General features: G+C 45.7%; 1 protein-coding gene across 1 annotated transcript in view; it reads left to right on the top strand.

Annotated features, from left to right (window-relative positions):
• Positions 1-24,461, top strand: part of cUnh8orf34 (chromosome Un C8orf34 homolog) — a gene marked incomplete at both ends in the record, with an annotated part of 117,758 nt that overhangs the window by 18,375 nt on the left and 74,922 nt on the right. Inside the window, 5 exons of the mRNA XM_080751732.1 lie at positions 2,322-2,466; positions 10,177-10,308; positions 15,326-15,445; positions 16,019-16,047; positions 19,973-20,136. Coding sequence (XP_080607858.1) covers positions 2,322-2,466; positions 10,177-10,308; positions 15,326-15,445; positions 16,019-16,047; positions 19,973-20,136 — 590 coding nt within the window. The remainder of the gene's footprint in view (positions 1-2,321; positions 2,467-10,176; positions 10,309-15,325; positions 15,446-16,018; positions 16,048-19,972; positions 20,137-24,461) is intronic.

The raw sequence follows: 24,461 nt of genomic DNA, 5'->3' as shown, positions 1-24,461 counted from the left end.
TACTATAAAAACCTCCAGAAAGATCATGTGCCTGCGTCACAGTGCGTGACACCTCATCCCAGCTCAGCAGAAGGATATCGTTGACCTCTGCTGACATCACAATGAAGTTGCAAATTAATTCCCTCCTTGGTTGACATATTGACGTATGACGTCTATGACGTCTGACATCAGTCCCTTTTATGCCCATATTAGGAGATCCCTGATGTCATCAATATTAAGCCCATATCTGTGAATGCCCATATATGGACATAATGTATCAGTCTCATGTGGTCTATGACATCAAATATCTATGATGTCAGACATCAGTCATCTCCATTTTTGGGAAAATATGGACACATTTTTGCCACATTAACTTTTGTCCAATTTAAACAACCAACCAGGTCTGTGCATTTTTTTTGGTCAAAGTTGATCCCATGCCAAAGCGCCAGCACTCGCCAAGCAGTCTGCTGTCACCCAGGCGGATGCGTGCATCATGCACTCGCCCATGTGGGAACCTGTTGTAACCTGTTGCCAGAACCTCTGCCCCACATTGTTCACATGGGCCTGTTCTAGCGCCACCATACGGCTGATTTATGCAAAACAAATTTTTTGACAGTACTCCTACAGATTTTGTCCCAAGATCACACACATTAGTAGACAGTATCTCTACAGTCATGTGATCAACATGGATATGGCCGATTTTCCATATTCCACCCTGATTAGCTAAAATTGTCATCCAAAGTTTGCAGGATTGGTCAGTTTTGATTTTTTGAACAAAATGCCTCAAATCATGAACACAGAGAGTGTCCGTGAAATTTTGCACGCACATTGATTGATTGATTGATTGAAGAATTTATTAGAAGTTTGCAATAGAAAAAAGTACAGTTTCATGACAGTACAAATCACTGGTACAAGGTCAACTAAAAGGAGATCCTAGAAAGCCGAGGCTTATTTCCACAGGAACCACACTTTAAGTATCTCATATAACATTGAAAGACAGACGGATAGAACATAGTACTTTATCTAGGATAATATCAGTTTCAAAAGCATAACATCAAATACAAATTCCCACTAGGCAGAGGAAGAAATTCCACTTGAATTTTTTCAAATCAGCCTCTTGGTGGCGCTATAACAGGCCTATTTACCTTTAAATCCACAGATCAGTGGAAAACTTTGTATGCACAGTACACTCCCTAGAGCCCAATGAAAAATCTTTGCCCTGCATTTTTCACAACTGCTTTTTATATCGCCACCAGGAGGCCGACTTTTGCTAAACAAATTTTTTGGAACAAAATACCTCAAATCATGCATGTAGCGCCCGAATGCCGCGAAAGGCCTTGGAACCATTTTTACTTTGGCCTATTATAGTGCCACCAGGAGGCCACAAAAACCTACCTGACCTGGCGAAGACTTGTGCTCGGAATAGCACTGCTTCTAGTTATTCATATTAAGTCATCGTCTAATTCTTTGTAAGGTTTTATGATTAAATTAACTTATTCTATGCTTGTATTATTCTAATTAGCATCGTATAATAAGATGTAAAAGTAATGGTCGTTTTCACTACCTGGCACCCAGTGATCTCGCCCACCCCTGGTCTACAATGTTATGCAAGAGTAACGTTTACAGAGTTTATTGCAGGGGGCAAGGATAGGAGGATTGCAAGGGCAGGAGGGCGGGCAAGGCGGGCGGACAAACAAGTGGGGCGGGCAGGACGCCCAGGCTGAAGCCATGCCCAGACACTGAGAGAGACAGGAGAGAGAGAGAGAGAGAGAGAGAGAGAGAGAGAGAGAGAGAGAGAGGGAGAGAGAGGCTAGGTGGAAGCGGGGGGCATGACATACAAATCCTAGGACTATTAGTTGACAGCGCGACACATTGTGAGAGTGTAAATCGGCTATTTTCAGCATGCAACCAAGTGAAAAATATGTCATTATGAGGCCATCAAGGCTCAACAAAATACATTTTTGACAACAAAATCAAGCGACCCCTCCTCACAGCTAAAATGCAGCTAAATATAGCGCTTTTGTCTGTGGTATATTTAGCCGCATTTTAGCTGTGAGGAGGGGTCGCGAGATCTCCGAAGAGGGGCATCAATAACAGAAATCCACCAAACCAGGTAGGAACAATCATGATAAAAGGCAAATTAAGGGGGGCATATGTTTTAGCCTGGAATTGTCCTTTAAGGCATAAGAGCTGGTACTTAAGACGATCAAAATAGAGCCCTCAGTCGACTAAGACTAAAACTAAAACTTTTCAGATGATTAAATTGTGACTAAAACTAAATCAAAATGTCCTGACAAAATCAACACCGCTGCGTGGGCTCTGTGTGTGCTTTGTTCCTGTAGGAGTTGATGACCAAGCTGATAACGGAGACCCCAGACCAGCCCATTCCTTTTCTTATCGACCACCTGCAGACCAAACAGGTCAGCCCCACCAAGCTGCAGAGAACACTGTCGGGCTCCGCAGCACTGTGGGCACAGAGCTCCGCAGGTGGGTATCAGTGGAGGCTAAGCACACATGCATGCATGCACGCACATACTGTATGCACGTACTGTATGTACTGTACATACAGTATGCACACACACGTCACATACGTGCACACAAGCATGCGGGCACAGACACACATACACGCACTGTATGCACAGAATTCTGTATGCAGACGCACACACAAACACACATGCACACACACACTGTAGGCATGCATAAACGTATGTTTATTGTCATACCTCCAGACAAGGTCCCCCTATGGGATAACCAGCGCCATCTGGCGCTGCAACAGAGTAAAACTCATAAGCTCCCGTACGAGAAATATCATTTGTCGGTAGGGCTGTCAATCACAAACGAGGGCGCCGCCCCCGAGTGTATAAAAGCCCTGCGGGCTATCATAACTTCCTCTTCCGCACCTCTGCTTACCTGCAACTAGTGTCGCGAACTCAGCCATATAAGTATATTTTTCTGTAAAGTTTAGCCTAAGCGTTGACTAGGAAGTCGGCCACTGGCCTTTATAGATTATTCTCCTGTACGTTTCTACTTCTATTCTTACTTCGGTCTTTTTCTTCACTTTCGCTTTGAGTCTTTTACTTCTTCTCTGTACGTTCTGCCACGTGTCTCCCTGCCTTAGCTTAGCTTCGCTTAGCTTCGGTTAGCTCACGATGGCAGCTCGTCGACCTACAGTTAGCAGCCTGCTAGCTAGGGTACCGAAGAAGTGCGGCCTTCCCAGCTGCAAAGGCCTCATCGCCAATGAAGATACACATCCGTTCTGCATTGTCTGCATGGGGGTAGGACACGCCTTGGCCCTTGGCCTCTCTGTCCCCTCCGGCCCCGGCCACGGGGGTGAACTGTGCTGAATGCCTCCAGTACGATGTTCCAGCCCTCGAGGCACGATGCGAGATCGCTGCCGCAGGCTACGGCCTTCACACCACGGTCTCCGCCGGAACCCTCCCAGACACCTCTCCTCGTGTGCCGGACAGCGCTGTACGCCACAGCGCTGCTTCTCGCCACGTGGTTAGGCCTCCAGCGGCCTCGCCCTCAGCTAGCTTCGGTAGCCCCCGTTGCTAGCGGGTCTGCGGCCCCTGTTTCCACTGCTGTTTCTCCGACGGGCTCGACTGGTGCCGTGCCCAAGAAGAGAACATGCAAGACCGCCCACGTTGTTTCTCCGCCAGCTGCAACATGGACCGTCCCCCCCAAGGAATTCCACCCTCTAGTCGTCGGTGACATTCCTCTCTCCTTCTCCGTCCCCCAGCTACGGGCTATGCGGCCACCTAGCCCCGTCTCCTGGCATGCTAGCGACGGAGACGAACCGGAGCTAGAGGACTGCGACATGGAGGAGTTGGACACGGAGGGTGAGTACTCTTTCCCCTCCGGACAGGGCGGAGGCGCGGCCAGGGTGGTTCCTCATGCCGAGGCTTCCATCTCCGCCGCGTCCTCCCAAGCCCCTTCTGCCTCTCTCCCCCCTTCCATGCCGGCTGGGGCGAGAGGGGCAGCGGCGCAAGACCCAGACTCCATCCCCATGGACGAGCTCTCGGTGCTGGAACGCGCCACCATCCGTTGTGGCCTGGAGATGCCACTCGGAGACGCGCCACTCGGACCACGGGCTAGGATTCCTCTCCTTGGCCAGGATTTGGAGTCCTCTCCCCCGCTTCGGATGGAAAAGCTCCCACTAGTCCCAGGCTTTGCAGAGGCCCTGCATTCAACCTGGACTACACACAAGGACCCCCCCAAGCTCCCCTTCCTGGTCGATTACCGCGACGCAGAGAAGGCGGGAATCCCCTTGTGCCCTCCCATGGACAAGCTGATGGCCCAGTCCCTGGTAGGGAGCCTCAAGCCTAGCCATGAGCGGACCGGTCCTGGAGGCCGGCCTCCCCTCAATCTGGCCGTGGGTAAGAAGCCTCCTGGGTTTGCCATAGCCTTTGATGACAAGCAGTCTTCAAGGGTGAGGAACTCTTACAGATCGTCCGCGCTGGCAGCCAGGACGATGAACGCCACCCAGCTGCTGCTTTTCTCCACCAGGCGCCTCCTCAGCGAGATGCGGGAGGTGCCTGACGTATTGGTGGAGGAAATGGACAAGTCGCTGCGCATGCTGATGGACCTGAATGTCCACGCGATCGAGTGGCTTGGACATGGCATGGATTATTGCATCCAGGCGGAACGTGCCAGGTGGCTAGACAAGGTAAAGTGTCCTGGCAGTTCCGGAGAGGAGACCGAGAAGGTCCTGCAAGACCTCCCCGGCCACCCTACCTCCCTCATGGGCGGTGGACTGGAGCTTCTCCGCCAGGAGGTGGCGGATAAGAAGATCACTCTGGAGCTCCTGGGAGCCACGACGGACCCCCAGGTACCCAGAAAGGAAAAGAGACGGGGACGGAGCAAGGCCCCTGGTCAGGCTGACAGGGGGCGCTCTACCTCCAAACAGGGGAAACAGAACAATCCCCCTAGGACCCCCTCTTCTTCCTCCGCGGGACCCCCTCACACTGCAGTGGGGGCTCAAGCCCGCTCTCAATCCCGCCACCCTCCCAGGCACGGGATACCGGCCAGCTCCCACAAAGCCCGTGGGAAGCCGCCGCGAAAGTGACACTGGACTCTGGCGGGGTCCCCCTGAAATTTCAGGGGACCCCCCCTTGCAAGCGCAGACGTTTGGACAATACAAACAATTTTTCTCATGCCAAGAAATCAATGTTTATTCCTCCTCTGTGCTCTCCTCCAGTGCCTGTAATAAAAAGTGTGTTGATGAAACAATGCCTGTTTATTTCAAACCCACCTGCTTTACTACAGACGACCCCATTTTGCATGAATTTAACCAGTGTAGAGAAGTCCAGGCTGGAATTTCTTTCCACTCAGAAAATATCGCTTCCTCCAGTCATGCAGACAGGTTACAAGCAGAATATTTCTCTTTGCAAAATGTTCCCAGACAAGCTAATTCCTATTCACAGTGGTATAGTCTCTCTAGTGTGCAATACCCCTCTGTCTCCACCGAGCGGCACTGTTATGCCGACTCTAGTTCAGGACAGGAGTTTGGTCTTAGCGTCAGGGAAGAAGCCAACACATATCACCCAGGGTCGGCCTCGTCTTCCCGCAAGGAAGCATATAAAGGCCTTAGCACAGGTTATAAACGTAAATACAATTCCCCGAGCCGGGGATTATGTTACTTATGCGATGAACCCTGTCCCCCGGGCTCCACGTTGTGTGTCGCATGTATTATTAACAAGCGAGGCTTCTTGGAGGTCACGTGTTCGTCTCCCACCGGATACGGAAATAAGCGTACCGGAAACGGAAACGCTCTTTCCGCCGGTGACTCCGCGCCTTCCGGCCCGGCGTCTAGCGGATACGGATACGTGCCCGGATATGGAACCTTTCCCTCCCGGCCCAGTAGTTCCGCTCAGGCGGTACAACCCCAAGGCTTCTCCGTTGCTCAGCAACACGTTAGCACAGTGTGCAGAGCAATGGAAACGTTGCAATCCGAATCACTGGGTGTTTCGGACGGTGACGCGGGGTTACAGACTACAGTTCGCGAAAAAACCCTCCCTATCCAGCAAGGTTATTTATACTCGAGCCCGCGGCTTGAAGGCCGATGCCTTGAGGGAGGAGATGAGCTCACTATTGCGCAAGGGCGCTATAGTGGAGTTATCACGCGACCAGAGCCGTTTAAGCTTCTGGAGCCGTTATTTTCTGGTTCAGAAAAAAGGAGGGGGGCTGCGTCCGATTATGGACTTACGTGCTCTGAACAAGCACTTGAAAAAGTTCAAATTCAGGATGCTGACGTCAGAGTCACTGATGAAATCAGTGAGACAGGGGGATTTCCACTGTTCAGTGGATCTGAAGGCGCTTATCAGCACATCCTCATTTATCCCCCACACAGGAAGTTCCTGCGGTTCGCCTTCGAGGGGCGCCTGTACGAGTACACGGTCCTCCCTTTCGGTCTTTCTCTGAGCCCTCGGGTTTTCGTGAAAGTGACCGAGGCAGCCATTGCTCCACTGAGGCATCAGGGAGTCAGGCTGGCGAACTACATAGACGATTGGATGATTTCCGCCGCCTCCTGCTCAGAAGCGGCGCGCCATACCAATCTGGTGTTGTCACACCTGAAGGCCTTGGGTTTCAACGTCAACTTTGGCAAAAGCATGTTGTTACCCTCCCAGCAGATTTCCTTTATAGGAATATCTCTGGACTCGGCCACCATGTCCGCTCGCCTCTCCCCGGAGAGGGTGGACAGGTTTCTGGCTTGTCTCGGCTCCTTCCGACTGAACCAGGTGGTCAGGTACAAGGAGTGCATGAAGTTGACTGGGCTGATGGCTTCAGCTGTGCAACTTCTGCGTCTGGGCAGGTTTCATATGAGACCTTTCCAGCGGTGGTCACTGGCGCTCAGGATTCCTTCCCTGCAAGGGTACAGGAAGGTGACAGTCAGCCAGGTCTGCATGGACGCTCTGGTTCCATGGAGGGACCAGGCGTTGTTGACAAGTGGGGTCTCCATGGGCGAAGTGGTGTCACGCAAGGTGATCACCACAGACGCCAGCCGCTCGGGGTGGGGCGCCACCCACGAGGGGCGCTCAGCCAGGGGTCTTTGGACCCAGGCCATGTTGGAGTACCACATCAACTATCTGGAATTAATGGCGATCTACTTGGCGCTCAAGCATTTCGAACCATTTCTCCGGGGTTGCCATGTCCTGGTCAGGACGGACAACACGGCGGCCCTGTATTATCTCAACAAACAGGGCGGCCTCTCCTCGCGTACGCTGGATCAGCTGGCGCGCGAGATGACCCTCTGGTGCTTGCCTCGGTTGAGGTCCATCAGAGCCTCCCATGTCCCGGGCCTTCAGAACGGCGGCGCCGATCTGTTGTCCAGGGGGGAGCCTCGTTACGAGGATTGGTCTCTCCACCCTGCGGTGGTGAGGCAGATTTTCTCCAGGTTCGGTCGACCGCGAGTCGATCTCTTTGCCTCCCAGGAGAACGCGAAGTGTCCCCTTTACTTTTCAGTGAGGGGACCTTCTCCTCTGGGGATGGACGCGTTTGCTTACGAATGGCCACAAGGTCTTCTCTACGCGTTTCCACCCCTGGAACTGATTCTTCCCACTCTGGAGAGGATCAGATGTTCCAACCAGGAGGTTCTTCTGGTGACACCATCCAGGGGAGTGTGGAGGTCTCTGATCACCCCACTGCTCTCTCAACCCCCTTGGCGGCTTCCCTTGCTCAGGGATCTGCTGCGCCAGGCAGGGGACGAGATCTTCCATCCAGACCCACGGGGCCTAGACCTGTGGGTTTGGCCCGTGAGAGGGAGAACCTGCTTGCAGCAGGCTTCTCACCGATGGTTGTAGCCACTATTCAGAGTGCTAGAGCCCCCTCTACTAGGGCTGTGTATGATGGAAGGTGGAATGCCTTTTTGGACTGGTGTGAGCTACAGGAGCCACCTGTGGTGGCTCATATAGCTTCGGCCCAGAAGGTGTTAGATTTCCTGCAGGACCGCCTGGACCTTGGTCTGGCGTTCTCTACACTGAGGGGTTATTTAGCGGCTATTGATGCCTGCCACCTGGGGGTGGCAGGCAAAGGCCTTTCTAAAATCCCTGAGGTGGTCCAGTTCATGCATGGTGTGGACCATTTGAGACCTGTGACCAGAGCCTTGTTTCCTGTTTGGGATCTACAAGTGGTTCTTGAGGGCCTTTGCAAGGCACCCTTTGAACCGATTGGGAGGACCTCTTTGAAACATTTAAGTTTCAAAACAGCTCTTTTGCTTGCCTTGTCTACGGCTAAGCGTGTGAGCGACCTTCATGCGCTCTCTGTGAGCCCTGATTGTATGAGGTTTCTCAATAATGACTCCAAGGTTCTTCTTAAACCTCATTTGAGTTTTATTCCTAAGAACCGAGTGGTCCCGAAGGAACCTGTTGTTTTGACGGCTTTCCATCCTCCTCCGTTTGCATCAGAGGAGGATAGGCGTCTTCATTGTCTTTGTCCAGTTAGGGCCCTGAAGGCCTACTGTGATAGGACGGTGGACAGCAGGTCTACTTCTCAGCTTTTCGTGGTCATGAATGCCCGTCAACGGAAAGCGGTGTCCAAACCCACTCTGTCGAGATGGCTTGTGGATGCTATTAGGTTGGCTTACACCCGGTCTGGGTCTGAAGTGCCGGAAGCACTTAAGGCCCACAGTACTAGGGGTGTGTCTACCTCTTGGGCTTTGTCCAAAGGTGTCTCCATTGAGGAGATTTGTGCAGCGGCGAATTGGTCTTCGCCGTCCACCTTTGCGACCTACTATCACCTGGACGTTGCGCCTTCTGCTATGGCGCATAAGGTTCTGGGTGCTGCTGCCCTTCCTACTATGTAGTGGGGCGGCTCTCTCCCCTTCCTGAGATAGCATGCTGCTGTCTCTAGGATACGTGGGGGGACCCTGAGTTTTTCCCTTATATTATTGCAATTTTATAAGGTGGACCTGTGTCTGCCCTTAGTGCATAAGGCAGGCCTCGGTCTGTCAGGGTCTTTTTCTGTCTGAACACGCCCAGGCCCTGTGGGTCTGGGTCGGATCAGTCCTGAAAGGGGTCACGTCGGTTGACAGGACTTCCTTTCCGGGTGTGGTCGGTGTGCACGACAGTCTTGTCGGTTCATGACTTCTCGGGGAGTATATGAGTCCCATAGGGGGACCTTGTCTGGAGGTATGACAATAAACGTATAGGTTCCGAACGGAACCATGTTTATTTAATACCGGAGGACAAGGTCCCCCGAATAAAGCCCCTCGGTTCGCTAGTTGCGGGCGCAGAGGTGCGGCTTTAGAGGAAGTTATGATAGCCCGCAGGGCTTTTATACACTCGGGGGCGGCGCCCTCGTTTGTGATTGACAGCCCTACCGACAAATGATATTTCTCGTACGGGAGCTTATGAGTTTTACTCTGTTGCAGCGCCAGATGGCGCTGGTTATCCCATAGGGGGACCTTGTCCTCCGGTATTAAATAAACATGGTTCCGTTCGGAACCTATACGTTTTACAAAGGCATAACCACATTTTATTCATAAGTGGCAGATTTTCCTATAAAACATTGTTATTAAAGGCAGATAATTAAAGAGAGGAGGAAGGGCCTTTTGATTCAGGGTTAGGGTTAGGGTGAGGCTTTCAGCTTTCAGAAAGTAATCAAAAATACACAGGGAAGACACATTTGCACATCATAACCCCACCCAGTGGTCTATTAGAATAATGTTAGTCTCTCAAGAACAGCCTAACTGAGCTTGAGTTATTACTCAAGTGAAAAGAGCGACTGAACTTTTCCTTGACGATGGCTAGCCAGATTGGAGTAATGTTAACTTCATAGACACATACAAAACTATGGCACCACCTCTACAGTTGTCCTTGTCAATTAAGCAACCGTATTGTGTATTCCATTATTATTTTGATACAAAATAATACTGCCTGGATTATCCCCAACAGTTCATACTGTTGCACAGTACAAAATATACTGTATCACTGACAGGTTACCCTGGTATAAGCAGCATGCATGATCCACTCCAAGCCGCACTATTATTGGGAAAAAAGAAACTTTGCACTTTAGTTTTTTGGTTTGTTTGGAGGATTTAGCCTCCATGTTACGCGTTATCATTTTGATACAAAATAATATGTGGATTATTATCCCAACAGTACATACTGTTGCACAGTACAAAATATACTGTACGTGTTTGTGTATTCACCTCATTCACTCTGCTGCTGAAAGGAATACTGTGATTGCCTCATCCAGCAGAAAACAAAAACACCCGGAGGGAGTGCAGGAACAATGAGAAACCTTGGCAGATTCACCCTACGAAACCCAAGAAATCCAAGAGTGACCTGGCTGTCTCCAGCCTCTCTCCTCCTTCACCAGAGTCCAAGTCCTGTGAGTAGCTCTGAGTAGTTTCCTGTGAGTAGTATCTTTTGTCAACCATTAGTAAGTACCCACACTGTTGTATTTGTCTTTGGGAGTCTTAATTCAGGATACAATGCAAGTTAATGACATTTCTCTGATGGTTGTTTATCAATCATTGTATTAGAGACACTTGCCTGCTGAAATAAAAAACAATTATAACTATACCTACCTAGAAACCACTAGCTACCGTATAAGCTATATGCTGGTTTGGTCAAGGAGAAGAGAGAGAACAGGCGGATATTCTGACAGAGAGTCATAGACCACTTCAATAATTCAACATTGTGATCTGTCTTTGTGCCAACCTAGGTCTATTCCAGGCTGCGGTTAGAGCATTGCTTTCAATCATAAGGAAATGGCTGTGAGGATCAGGATGTGTGTGCGTGCGTGCGTGCGTGCGTGCGTGCGTGCGTGCGTGCGTGCGCGCGTGCGACGTGCGTGCTTTCAAGCACACTGATATGAAATAGAGATAGAGATAGAGATAAAGAGTGTGAGGGAGATACATGTAACACTTTAGAAAGAGACAAACTTTGTCGTACAAAGGTACTGCAATGGGGAACATCTTTGGACATTTTAATTTACTGCCCCACAGGAATGACAGATACGCAAACAGGACTTCTAAATCAAGTCACCTTAAGAATACATACTATACATTGGTTACATTCAATATTCAGCAGAAGAGAAAAAGGAAAGCAGATCTCATGAATTTGTGAAAGTTCTGAATGTTTTTACACTGATAATGATAGCAATAAGTGATGTTAGCCTGCCAGCAGGCACAATAAAATAAACCAAATATACAGTAATGTCACTTGTATGCCAATAACAAAAATGTACGAAGTTGGACTACTTGTCCCACTGTCTTTTACCAAACGTAAAAGTACTCATTGTGCAGAATGTCCCATTTAATGGTTTCAAAAGTATAAAAATCCATTGAAAATAGCAGATCAACAAGCAATGTGCTTGTTACAATATGTCGCATCGCAATGCATTGTGAGCTTGTAGATCGGCTATTTTCAAATGGCCAAAATACTGTATATAGCCTAGGGCTGAAGTGGTAATCTACAAAGTAACTAGTAAAGCATTCAAATAAATGTAGTGGACTAAAATACAATATTTGGATCTGAGATGTAGTGGAGTATTGGAAATTGGAAATAAAGTGCAAATATGTCAAAATTGTACACTACTATTAAGTAAATGTACTTAGATAGTTACTTTACACCAGTGGTTCTCAACCTGTGGGTCAAGGCACCCAGGGGGGTCCCCAAATTGTTTCGGGGGGTCCCCAGATGATTAACTTAATGTGCATTGTTTTCCCACTCAACAGTAAACAAACCAACATAAAGTTTAAGTGTATAGAGGGTATATGAAGTTCTGAACATTTGACAAATTAAACATTGGCCAAATTGTCAAATTGTGAAAATAGACGATCTACATGCTCACAACGCCTCGCGTTGCGAGGCGTTGTATGTAGATCTGCTATTTTCACAATAGAACTGTGTTATACAAAATGTAATGCCTCAACTATTAGTGCTCGTCAGGGTGGGGAGGTCCCCAGTTAAAATATGATTATTTTGGGGGTCACGGCCTGAAAAGGTTGAGAACCACTGCTTTACACCATTGCTGGCCAATACGGGAGGAAAATGCCCACCCTGCTCCTCTAAATTCACCTCTGATGATAACAGATCCCTCATCAGTACTTTGTGACCAGACAAATCTGTGTAGGCGTGTACAGTACAGCCCTGGGTTAATGTACCGTACCCTCGGTTGTTCCATCTGACTGATACAGTAATGGCTTGTCCTAAAGGGAATAGGGATCGGATCCTTAACGCTTAAGCTGAGCTATAAACACATGAGCGCGTAAGCTGCTGTGTAGATGCGGCAGCTCTACACACACACAGAGCCTCCCAGCCAGAGGGCTGCCTGGGAGGCTCTCCTAACCAGAGGTACTGTGAGAGTGTTCTCCAGCCTGCGTTTGGCAGAGATATTTGCTTTCTGTTTATGGCTGCTACTGTGCCAAGCAGCCTACTTTGGATAGAATGCAGCAGCAGCAGCAGCAGCAGCAATGCTCTCTGTCAAAACTGCAGGCTCCCTGAAGTAATTCTGAGGACCCCCTAGGGGTTCCTGTTGAAGGCTTATTAATATTGGCAATAGTAGTGTGTGTGTGTGTGTGTCCAGTAGCGAGATCATTTAGCGACCTACAACTGGGTTGCAACCTGGTCGGTAGTTTTCACCGACTGGGTTGTAGGTCGCTAAATGATCTCGCCCTCTCTCTGTGTGTGTGTGTGTGTGTGTGTGTGTGTGTGTGTGTGTGTGTGTGTGTGTGTGTGTGTGTGTGTGTGTGTGTGTGTGTGTGTGTGAGAGAGTGTGTGTGTGTGTGTGTGTGTGTGTGTGTGTGTGTGTGTGTGTGTGTGTGTGTGTGTGTGTGTGTGTGTGTGTGTGTGTGTGTGTGTGTGTGCACGCGGCGCTGCACGCGTGCGCATGCATCAGTACATGCATCAGAGCTGTGATTCTAAAGGTGCTGCTGCGTTTTTCGGGCAAAATATCGGGGTGAATTTCGGAGCGCGTGAATAAAAAAAATCAACCTCACGTTATGTCAGTCACGTTTGCACACTGCCGCCCGTTTCGCGCACCACTCGGTCCCTTGCTCTCACTATCTCTCTCTCTCTCCTTGCCCTGAAAAACGCATTTCGCAACGGAAAACGCAGCAGTGTGCAACTGGTGGCTTCATACTGTAGATGGATTTGACGTTATGAGTGTTTGGTAAATTATTATTATTTTTATTACAATTTATATTTACTATTATTAGGCAGTTCATGGTAATGTATATTTTCATACAAACCATAAATCAAACTATCAAACTATAATTTGGCAGGCTCCCTGAAGTAATTCTGAGGACCCCCTAGGGGTTCCTGTTGAAGGCTTATTAATATTGGCAATAGTAGTGTGTGAGTGTGTGTCCAGTAGGAGCGAGATCATTTAGCGACCTACAACTGGGTTGCAACCTGGTCGGTAGTTTTCACCGACTGGGTTGTAGGTCGCTAAATGATCTCGCCCTCTCTCTGTGTGTGTGTGTGTGTGTGTGTGTGGTGTGTGGTGTGTGTGTGTGTGTGTGTGTGTGTGTGTGTGTGTGTGTGTGTGTGTGTGTGTGTGTGTGTGTGTGTGTGTGTGTGTCTAAACATTTTGCACTAACCCTAACCCTAACCCTTTACACATTCCTGTGTCAAACCTTCCATGTTTCATCTCAGAAAATCCAGAAATATTTGCACATCTCTCTGCTAATACACCAGATGTTGTTGTTGTCAATGAAGGAGACAAATCAATTTCCATTCTTGAAATGGGCTGTACCTTTGATTCTAGTTTAGAGGAAGCCTTTATGACCAAAGTCATTAAATACCAGCCGCTCCTACAAACCATCACAGAGCTAGGCTATAGGTGCAATCTATTGGTGTTCATCTTTGGCAGCCTTGGACATGTACATACTAAGGTTGGTTGTAAGAGGCTTCCAACAACTTGGGATGCCAAAAAAAGCAGCTGTTCTGTGCAATCTCTTCTACTATCGGTAGTCGCCAAATATGGCGAAGGCGTTGTTACATGTACCCTTGAATGGTGTGTGGTTATTGGATATTGGTCCAGGATTTACTGACTGTACATTATTTACAGCACCTTGTAATATTTGTGTCCTTGTACTGTATCTCTTATGTGGACATAAATAAATGATTGAAATGTGTGTGTGTGTGCGTGCGTGCGTGCGTGCGTGCGTGCGCGTGCACGCGTGCGTGCGTGCGTGCGTGCGTGTATCCAGTAAATTAATTTGGCATATGGTTGCCCGCCAGCGTTGTTATATGTTTTATTCAAACGCATCGATGTTGCAGCAGCTTAAGGACATTAGCTATGGATGCCGACATGGAAGCAAAATAAGTATCTCTGTTCCTATAGGAGATTCTTCCTCTTGCCCTCTCCCTCTATAAATAATATCTGTGTTCCTCCCATTCATGAATTAAACATCATGTGGAGACTGAAGGATGCTGCTTGCCAGAGGATGAGAGGAGAGTGGTGACGCAGGATGTGGGTCATTTTCCTACTCCAGCTTGACCTATTTTGAAAAGTTAATCAAACACAATGATAGACATCCATCCGCTGGCCCCTGGCCCCTATCCACTCAACCCATCCACTCACATTAACTTACAGCACTCTGCAAGCATGCTGTCACTGCACTCCTCTCCACACTGCAGTGCTGTTTGGACAAACAGGGACAACATGCCTTTGCGGTATAGGCTGTTTGCGAATCATATCATATTGATTGATTTTCCAGTTCAATCAGATAACTCACGATTAGAATGAACCAATATAGAATGAACCAATATAGAATTAATGAACCAATATATTTTATTATTGTAACATTTATTATTGTAACATGTGAATGCAAGTGTATATGTAATATTTAATCTTGGCGTTCAGGCTCTGCTACTTTGTTCAGCACAATTAGAAAACCATCATTAACCATTAAGAGCAGGGAGATCTATATATAAATATATATATAATAACAACCCCCCCATGGGGAACAGAACTAATGGCAGAGCCCAATGGTGGTGCTGGGGTGGTGGTGGGAGCAAACAAAGCCTCACAACCAGAGGCATACTCAGAGGAACGCAGGATATGCACAGGCTCAGGTGACCTTAAATACCCGCCAAATTGGTCAGCTGATTGCCACGTCAGCGAATGACGTGTGGGTCTTGCTCAATACTGAACACACCCACATAGGGCAGCACAGTGTGAACTTCTAATCTTTAAGTGTATCTGCCTGAACTCACCTCGCAAGCTACGTATAATTTATTTATTTTCACCCAAACGCTTGATCCGAACTCTGTTCCGATTCAGATAATGGTCACTCTGCCAGGGGAATATCTAAACGAGGTGACTCTGTGGTAGCGGGCAGGAACGTCACTGACATTATGCTTTTTTCCTTTTTTTTGTATTGACCGGGGTCCAGTGCCACGATCGATTGAGTACCCGTCCTGGGAGTGGAGGGAGAGCAAGGACTTTGATGAGCTCAACCACATCCTGCAAGAGAGCAAGAAGCTAGGCAAAGCTCTGGAGAACCTGTCTCGCAGTGAGTGTGGTGTGCAGAGCAGCACGGCCCGTGTTTTCATTCAGTACACCTTACTATCCAATACCCAGTGCAATGCTTAATTATTAATACACTGTAACATATACAGTACTAAAGCACTAAATTGTAGTCTCCAAATCCTAGACCTTTCTGTAAATACCACTGTAAATCCTGGTAAGAAAGCGGATCTAGTACCTAATCTAACGAGCTTACCGCTAAGCTCCAAAGAATCCTCAGCTGAGCTTTTGTACAGTATAGTAACATATCGTCGTTGTCAGGTGGAAACCTTGTATGTCCAAGACCGTTCGTTTTTGTATCGTTTTAAAAATGATCTAAACTAGTGAAAATAGACGATCTACAAGCACACAACGTGTGCTTGTAGATCGGCTATTTTCACTAGTTTTATGCAATAGTCTTGTGTGATGAAGCAGGGCTTTACTTTACGGAAAAACATACAAATTTGAAACCTGGAGATACGAGGTTTCTGCCCGACAGTGACGATATAATAGTGTGCGGCAAGAAAGATGTATTTCTCTGTGCTTTAAATCCTTCTCTCTCCCTCCCTCCTTCCTCCAGGCATCGCCATCACTGATGACCTCGACCAGGTAGATTTGAACTGCACATGGTGTCCTTCAGTTTAATGTATGGTTCTGTCATGTATCACTCAACAGCATCACTCATACTCCCAACAGTAATCTCTTGGACACCTCTGGTCGGCTGTTCGTGGGTAATTAATATTATGTTGTGGTTTGTGTGGACTACTGTCACTATGTCAAATATTGTGGTCCACAACATTTTTGTAGTAACATTGCAAGCATTAATTCATAACACATCACGCCTGGTATCAGTAATTCTGCTGGTGTGAGATAAATTACAGACACTGCGGTATTCTTTTGCCTCTGTGTTTGGCACTTCCCAAATCTCGCTGCTCACAGTATCTGTCAACCAATCACGGGAGCTGTCAAAATACTCCTAATTAGTTTCTACCAGTACTGTATGTCCAAGCATACTAGGCTACTGTAACAACTAAAGACAGAGGACCAGATAGAAAGTTAGACCGACCAAGAAATCGTCTTCTTCAAGTCTGTGTTAATCTCTGATGTCGTTCTGCCAGTATCAAGGAACAGGCCACAGCTGATGGGACAGGTACTGCTAGGTCTTCAGATCTGCACCGTTGGCACATTCCAGTAGGTGGGACATCAAGAAATAAAACACGTGAACATTCTGTTGAAAGCGAGAGCAGAGGCGTTGTTAACATTTGAGGACAGACGCCCAGCTAGCTATACCTTGATGACATCACACCGGTGTACTTTACAATACAAACCCCAAAATCAATCCTCCAGTCCTAGGCAACACAGAATAGGGGAACTATTTTTTGTATTTCCACACAACTCCTCTAAGGTATATTAACGACATGTTCAATATTGAAAATGGGTGTAAGTAGGTGGGTCAAAACATGGGTAATCGGTGGTCTAGGTCAGAAATAGGGATTGCAAACAGAATAGAGTGGTACAGAAGCTGTTCTTGGGTTAGAGACGTCTGCTACATTTTTGTACATTTTGACAGGAACTCAGCTCATTGCACTGCCTCCTTTCTCTCCTGTTGGGATGGAGACTGAATACTAAACACTGTCTCCCATCCTGCATTGAGAATTGAATTTGCTACCGTCCTGAATTTAGTTAAAGAGAAGCATCCTGTACCTTTCCCTATGAGCGTGGTTGAACATGTGTGCTGTACGGATGGTACAGGGGTGCCTCTGGCTTTGCCGTGTTCTGTTCAGGGGAGGGAAGCCGGGGGTGGGATGACAATCTTAGTCAATGCACCAGCGACCAGTGGTGGATTAATACATAAATGCATTGAGCATATTATAGCTCTGCTATTTTCACTTTTATTTATATAATAATGTATCTCTGTATTATGTTGCTTATAATTCAGGTTTCAAACTCGTGTCAAACATTCAGTCATCAAGACAAAAGTTTGTACAATTGTTGTACTTCATCTACACCAGGGGTGTCAAACTCATTTTGGGTTGAGGGCCACATTGGTCAAAAGGTGACTTGAGCTGGGCCGCAGCCAGTGCACGAGCACACACATCCAGCTAAGTGCCATTAAGTGTGCATATATATATATATATATATATATATATATATATATATATATATATATATATATATAAAATAAACATAATTATGTGTGTATACCGTATAAACATATGCATATGTACACACACACACACACACACACACACACACACACACACACACACACACACACACACACACACACACACACACACACACACACACACACACACACACACACACACACACACACACACACACACACAGAGACACAGTGAACATTTTCAAACAATTTTCCAAACTATTACACTCAGTGAGAATGGCTGTTATACCAGCATTGTTTTTCAGTCTGTTGGCAGTCAGTTCTATAACTACAGTACTTATGAACAATAGCTAATGTATGCAATTTGAAGTGAAAGAGATTACCTTTTTAACATCCCAACATTCCAGCATTTACATAAACAGTTTCTGTTAGCTAATGGGTGGCTATCTGTAGTTATGGTTGCTAATGTGTGGCTATTCTTCTGAGGTTTCAGCTATGATCACCTGAGACTCCAGTTTCAGCTTGTATAGTTACACTTGTATTATGCAGGCCTACTTTGCTTGGCCAATAAAATCACATTTTATTAATAATCTGAATGGTAGTGTATGTTACAATATAACAATTGAGATGATTGTGTTTAGTTTTCCTGCTCTTCTATTGAGACAATTAGATTGTGTCAAAGGTGTTTACACACACACGCACGCACGCACGCACGCACGCACGCACACACACACACACACACACACACACACACACACACACACACACACACACACACACACACACACACACACATATACATAAGATTTGTAAAGTTATACGTATATAGTGCTCAGTGTGAGTAGGCCTTTACACATTGTATTTCAGTAACTGACTCACTACTGTAGCTACTTTAATTATAGACACTGAAAACAAACAATGCATTTTTAAGGAGCCCAATTAAAACATTGAAAGTAGAACAACTAAATTTGAAGTTATACATATTCTTTTCTACTATTAACGCATTCACTGCTTTTTCAAAATGGCTGCCAAGTACCAGGATGCCTCAGTCTCCATAGACTTCCATGTAATTCATAGTGCACGGATCATGCATGCCCATGCCTAGATCATGCACCATGTGTGTGCACGCTGTTCACAGCTTTCAAACAAAAAAATCCGCTTGGAAATCCGTTCAGGCATTCATGAGATAGAAGCCATTATGTTTTCTTCAAATGTGGTGTGGTATGGGGGTTAAACATGCAATTTCGCGATTGCGATCATGCCTACTACATTTTTGGAGGTCCAAAAAATATTTTTGAAAAAAAATTTTTTTTAAGATGGCCGCCGGGGGTCCGTCGCAGGCCGCATTGGACCTCTTCGCGGGCCGCAAAATGCCCGCGAAATGGCAGTTTGACACCCCTGATCTACACACAACATGGTTTCTAATATTCTAATTAGGCTTCATTTGTGACCTCTTAGTTTAGCCATGAATTGAATGCCATGACCATGAATTGAACTTCTGACGTCCTATTTCCCAGATAGCCCCTCTACCCGTTCAGCTACAGCAGCCCTGTTTAAGTCTGCTGATAAGCATCAAGTTTTGCCCCCTGTCATGATGCACCATGCCCTTGTTTCACTAGGACATAGTGTAACAATACTGAACTGTCAAAATGCCATTTTATGTTGTCTTTAACAAGTGGACATGCATTCATTAATAAGCTCACAACGTGTGGCGATGCTAAAAGTTGTGAGCTTGTGTGTGGCAATTTAAATTAAACCTGCATAAGACAAGGCTTGTCTTTTGATTATACAATATTCATTCGGTCTGTGGTTTTAAAATGCCTATCTGATTGCTATAGCGCCACTCTTTAGTCAATGGTTGAGAGTTTCATTTCTCGGTAGTCCCTTTACTCATTTCATGTCCTTCTACCATACTGCAGAGTTCTGTGAAAACCGACTGTGTAGAAGAAGAAGAAAACGAACTAACTAACAAATACAAAGGGGTGCCTACGCTTTGGAAGCTTTATAAGGGAAAGAGGTTGAGTAATCTTGTTTTTTAAATTATTTCTTTACCTACAGTATGCTCCTCCCAAGAGCAGAGGCAATTATTGTCATTGTGAAGATGAGACAGATTGTAGTCTTTGCTGGAACTCCATTCACAGTTGTGAGTGTTTTATTCTATGTTCTCAGGGCATTGGATTCGAAAGTGATGGTTATTGAATTGCATAGAGATAAGATTCACTCCAAACCAACAACCCCCTTTCTTAGCTCTGTCTTGATGTCACTCTATCTGTCACCGTTTGTCGGCCTGTCTTACTTATCTTCTTATCTGTCTGTTCTCTCTCTTTGTTTGGCTCTCTTCTTGCTATCCGTCTTCTCCCCCCTCCCTACCCCCTCTTTCCCTCTCCCCTGCACTCCCGCTTGTAGAATTTGGGGGGCTATAACTCAGTGCTGCGCCCGCGCGTGGTGGGAGAATGGGTTGGCCGCGAGGAGGATGACCCAGACCCCTTGGCTGCAGAGATGCTGCAGCCGCCTGTCCCTCGAGCCAAGACTGAAGTGCGGGGGAGTGGAGGCAGCAGCCCTGCTGGGAGGTAAGTGGTGCAGAGCTATTAAATAGTTATCACATACACATGGAACCACCAAATGTGCGTGTGTGTGTGTGTGTGCGCACACGCTCGTGTTTAGATGTGTGTTAAATTAAATCCAAGCAGAAGAGCAGGACCTATTCAGTACATAATGCTGACAGTGTTTAAAATGTAGCTGAATGCATATTGTATGTACATATTATACAGTATAGTAGGCCTACGTGCATGAGCTTAACCGCACAATACCTTGGGCATTTGGCAACCTCTCTTGGTTGCTTTGAAATGAAGACACAGAACTCTAACTGGAGCTCCACCTGCTTGAGGAATGCCCATCTGAATCATATTTGTCATCGGCTCCCATACTGTTTTCACAGAATTTCCAGACTACTTAATAAAGCCAACCTCAGTCCAGTCAGTGTTCTCAATGCTAAAAGATTATTGAAGGAAGGGGATCTGCGTCCTGATCTGAGATGTTATATCATTGCTCGCTATCTCTCAGGAACTTTGAAACTTTGTGGTCACAAAACTACAGGTGTCCAAAAGGCCCAAACCTACTCCAAGCTCCTCATGAACTTCCTGTGAACTTCCTTGTGTGTGTGTGTGTGTGTGTGTGTGTGTGTGTGTGTGTGTGTGTGTGTGTGCGTGTGCGTGCGTGCGCGTGTGTGTTTGTTCATGTGTATGTGCGGTATGTACGTGTATGCGTGTGTGCACGTGTGTCCATAGAATTGCTGCTGCTGATGCAGCTAATTCTAGGAGGATGGGATTGAAAGCATAAATCTCAGGCCTGAGCCAACATCCACAGAGGCTTAATCTTGTTAGGTTAGTCTATGGGTGGATTATGAGGAGAAATTACATACAGTAGTAAGGAGCTGAGCTGAGAGATAGGGAAATGCGTGGGCATTTTGTGCGTTCGCGTGCGTGCGTGCGTGCGTACGAGCGATTGGTTGGTTGGATGGTGCTGTACGTGTCTCAGATCACAGTTGTTCCTCTGATTAAGCAGGGGAGTTCTTGGCTCGTTTGAAAAAATAATTTATATCATCTTAATTGCATTTCCTGGCTATTGAATCCCACTGCAGAGTGTGATAGAGTATCAAACTCGACCGCATCAAACTCAAACAACAGAATACTTGAGGCTCAAGTTGAATACTTGAGCCTCGTTATGTTATTAAAAGACATTTTAAAGTTAAAATGTAGTATCTTGTGGAAGTAGTTAGTCACAAAAATATGAGAATAAATAATGAATAAAATAAATTAATCACGCACAGAAAATCTTTTTTCAAGATTTCTTTTCTATTTTATTGATTAATCAAGTAAAGAAAGAAGTTATGCAAAGCTTAAAACAAACTCTCCAAAGATTTTGGTTCCTGTTCCTCTTCTCGGCAAATAAAAAAAGCTGAAAAAATAAACGAATTGAGTCTAAACTGAAATAGAAAATAATTTGTGTTACATTTGTTGACTTAGAACTATGACAAATTCATCAACAAATAAAAACTAGCCTATAATGTAAGGGAGGGACTAGTGGAGATCCAGTAGAACTAAGACATTTCATCCTTGATTGTGTGCAGGTGTCACACTCCTATATTAGCCGATCTGCAAGCTGAGCTTGTAGATCTACTATTCTTGGCCTTTGGCCGTCTGGCCTAGTGGAGACCTGGTTCAGACTGATTCTCGTTCTTTTTTCCTTCAGTAGAGACTGTCACTTTAGCACAAGAAAAGACATGAATAGCATTCATGCATAGGCTCTTTGAAAGTGTCATTATAAGAAAATATCACAGTTTCTCTTCTGATCTGAATCAAAACATGAATTATAATGTACTCCCTTAACAAGCACCAGGCATTGCTTTTCTATTTAGTTTGAGAACTGCAATATAAAAACTGAAAACTTAAAAAGTATTTCAACCCTGGGGAGATGTGTGCCAGCTTCATGAATGGAGAATACTGTATGCTGGCCCACTGAGAAGAGATTTCAAAATGAACAAAGCTCTGGCCGCATTTTTCCTGCCCATATTGATGGATCATGTCAGCATAGAAACTCAGCTGGAGAGGAATGAAGGCTAACAGTATCTGTTCGACTTATGACCCTCCTCCATTATCTATAACCAGCTCTCATTCAGATACCATCATATTAAAACTCCTCCACCCTCCCTCTAATCCACACCCCCCAGCGACCAAGATATGGAAATCAATTTTCCTAGTATTGGCCGGGGTGATGCAGATGTCAGCTGCCACGACTTATTTCTTTATTTAATGCATGTGTGGGACACGGGCATCGTTTTAGTACTTTTTCCTCCTTATGCTCCAGGCACAGAGAGATATACTGTAAGACAGAGAGGTATAACACAGAGAGATATACTGTAACACAGAGAGGTATAACACAGAGAGATATAACACAGAGAGATATACTGTAACACAGTGCCACCTGAGAAATGAACAAATGCAGAGCATGTGACAAAGCGCAAATTGAAAGTAGCTCATTTCTCTCAAGTATTGATTTTCATTACGGTTTAAGACATTGAGACCAGAGAGGCTGTGTCACTTTAGGAGAGACATGTCATGCACCAAGTTAAACTCATTATGGAAAATTCCCCATTATATATCATCAGACCTTTGGCTAATTGTACACGTACAGGCTTGATTAATCTCTGTTTCAAATATTGGTAATAAGTTTAATGACCAGCAGGGAGAAAACTGTAGCAAAATATTACATTCACACATTGTATTCACATTTAATATTGGTTCAAGCTATGTGTGAGTTGCCTAACTGAACTATATCTAACTATTACTGTGGATGTGGAAATATTAGCATATGGCTGCACAGTATACAAACACAAACAAGTTGAAGGCATTTGCCATACTCTGGCAGATTGGTGCTTTACAGTCTGTTTTAAACTGCATTGGGCAGCGCAAGTATTTTGTATTTGTATTTAATTATTAGCACATAGTTGAAATACAAGAAACAATACATGACATATTGTGCAGGAGAAGTTAAGAAGCCTAGAGGCTTATGAAGAACTTCCCCTAATTTATAAAATCAGACATAAGTATACATATAATGAAAAATAAAAATAAAGCATTATACAATAATACGTTCAATATTAAATATAGTTTGCATACAATAAAGTACATACAGTACATGCAGTCCTGTGTGCAACCATAGCCTCTAACCCGGATATAGTACATCAGTGATTTAAAGATCCTAAAAACACCTCAATTCCCCATACCGTGTGTATTTCGTGGACTTAATTTTCCTACTTTACATACGAGCTTGTTTTTGATCATTCACCCCCTGCTGATTAACAACGCCCGGGGTTGTATTTAAACCCCCCCTCCGCCCCCCCCTCCCCCCATGTCCTGCTTATCAAACCTCTCTATCTATTCTAAGCATCATCCTGTCCTACATGCACAAGCTTCCTTTTACCTATCTCTGAATAATAAGTAGTGCAGATGGTTGGAGGTTTGGAACCGTGCACGTAGCTAAGTGGCTTGGTGCTCTGCTCATGACAGCACTTAACCTTTCTTATCTCCTTACCACCCATAATTTACAGGACAGTACACAGGTACTGCACCTGCGTGGGTCCTCAAATGATTGCATGCTTTGTCATTTTTGTCTAACAACCGAGGAATGGCTGCCAAATGGATGTTATGTTGCTAGGCACGCTCATTGAAAGAGGAAGTGTGTGTGGACACTTTGTACATAGCCTGCTAAGAAAAAGCCTGAGAGATGCGGACAGGAGGGGAACATAATATTCTCATAGGGAAGGAGCTGCTATTGTGAAAAGAGTGCTATTTCAGCTGGCCCACTGCCTTTTGGCTCCAAACATACCACTGTGGATTAGAAGAGTCTCACAAGCCAGTCATTGTCAACATATTCCAGATGTGAATCCTTTATGGTATCGCAACTGGGAAATGTTTAATAAGAACATACATTAACATTAGGCTGCATAATTGAGCGCAAAGGGATATTCTGTATCGGCCACATCTGACACATTGTTAGCATATACATTTCTAGATAAGAAGCCATGATACGTGATCTAGCTGTGTATGAGGTTGGAAAAATCCTTGACTGTACAATTCCTGTTTTTATTTTTTTTATTTTAATGTTTTTATTAAAAGGGATGTTTAAACTTCCCTTCAACCTTACATCCATGAGAATATCTCCATAAATGTGTCTTGATATATTGATCCTTAACTCATGCTCACTATAATGGAGGAATTCTGCCAATTCTCATGTCTTTCAAAGGCAGGCTGTGGATAGTTTGAAAAATGATCTGCCTGTGAAGTCATACACAGGAATTTATTTTCAGAACTAGATTTGTTTAATTTTTTTACTG

This window comes from Nannobrachium achirus, assembly GCF_963921795.1.
Source record: "Nannobrachium achirus genome assembly, chromosome: 21".
Taxonomy (NCBI): domain Eukaryota; kingdom Metazoa; phylum Chordata; class Actinopteri; order Myctophiformes; family Myctophidae; genus Nannobrachium; species Nannobrachium achirus.
The sequence above is the reverse complement of the archived record's forward strand: the minus strand, read 5'-3'. Positions and strand labels throughout refer to the sequence as shown.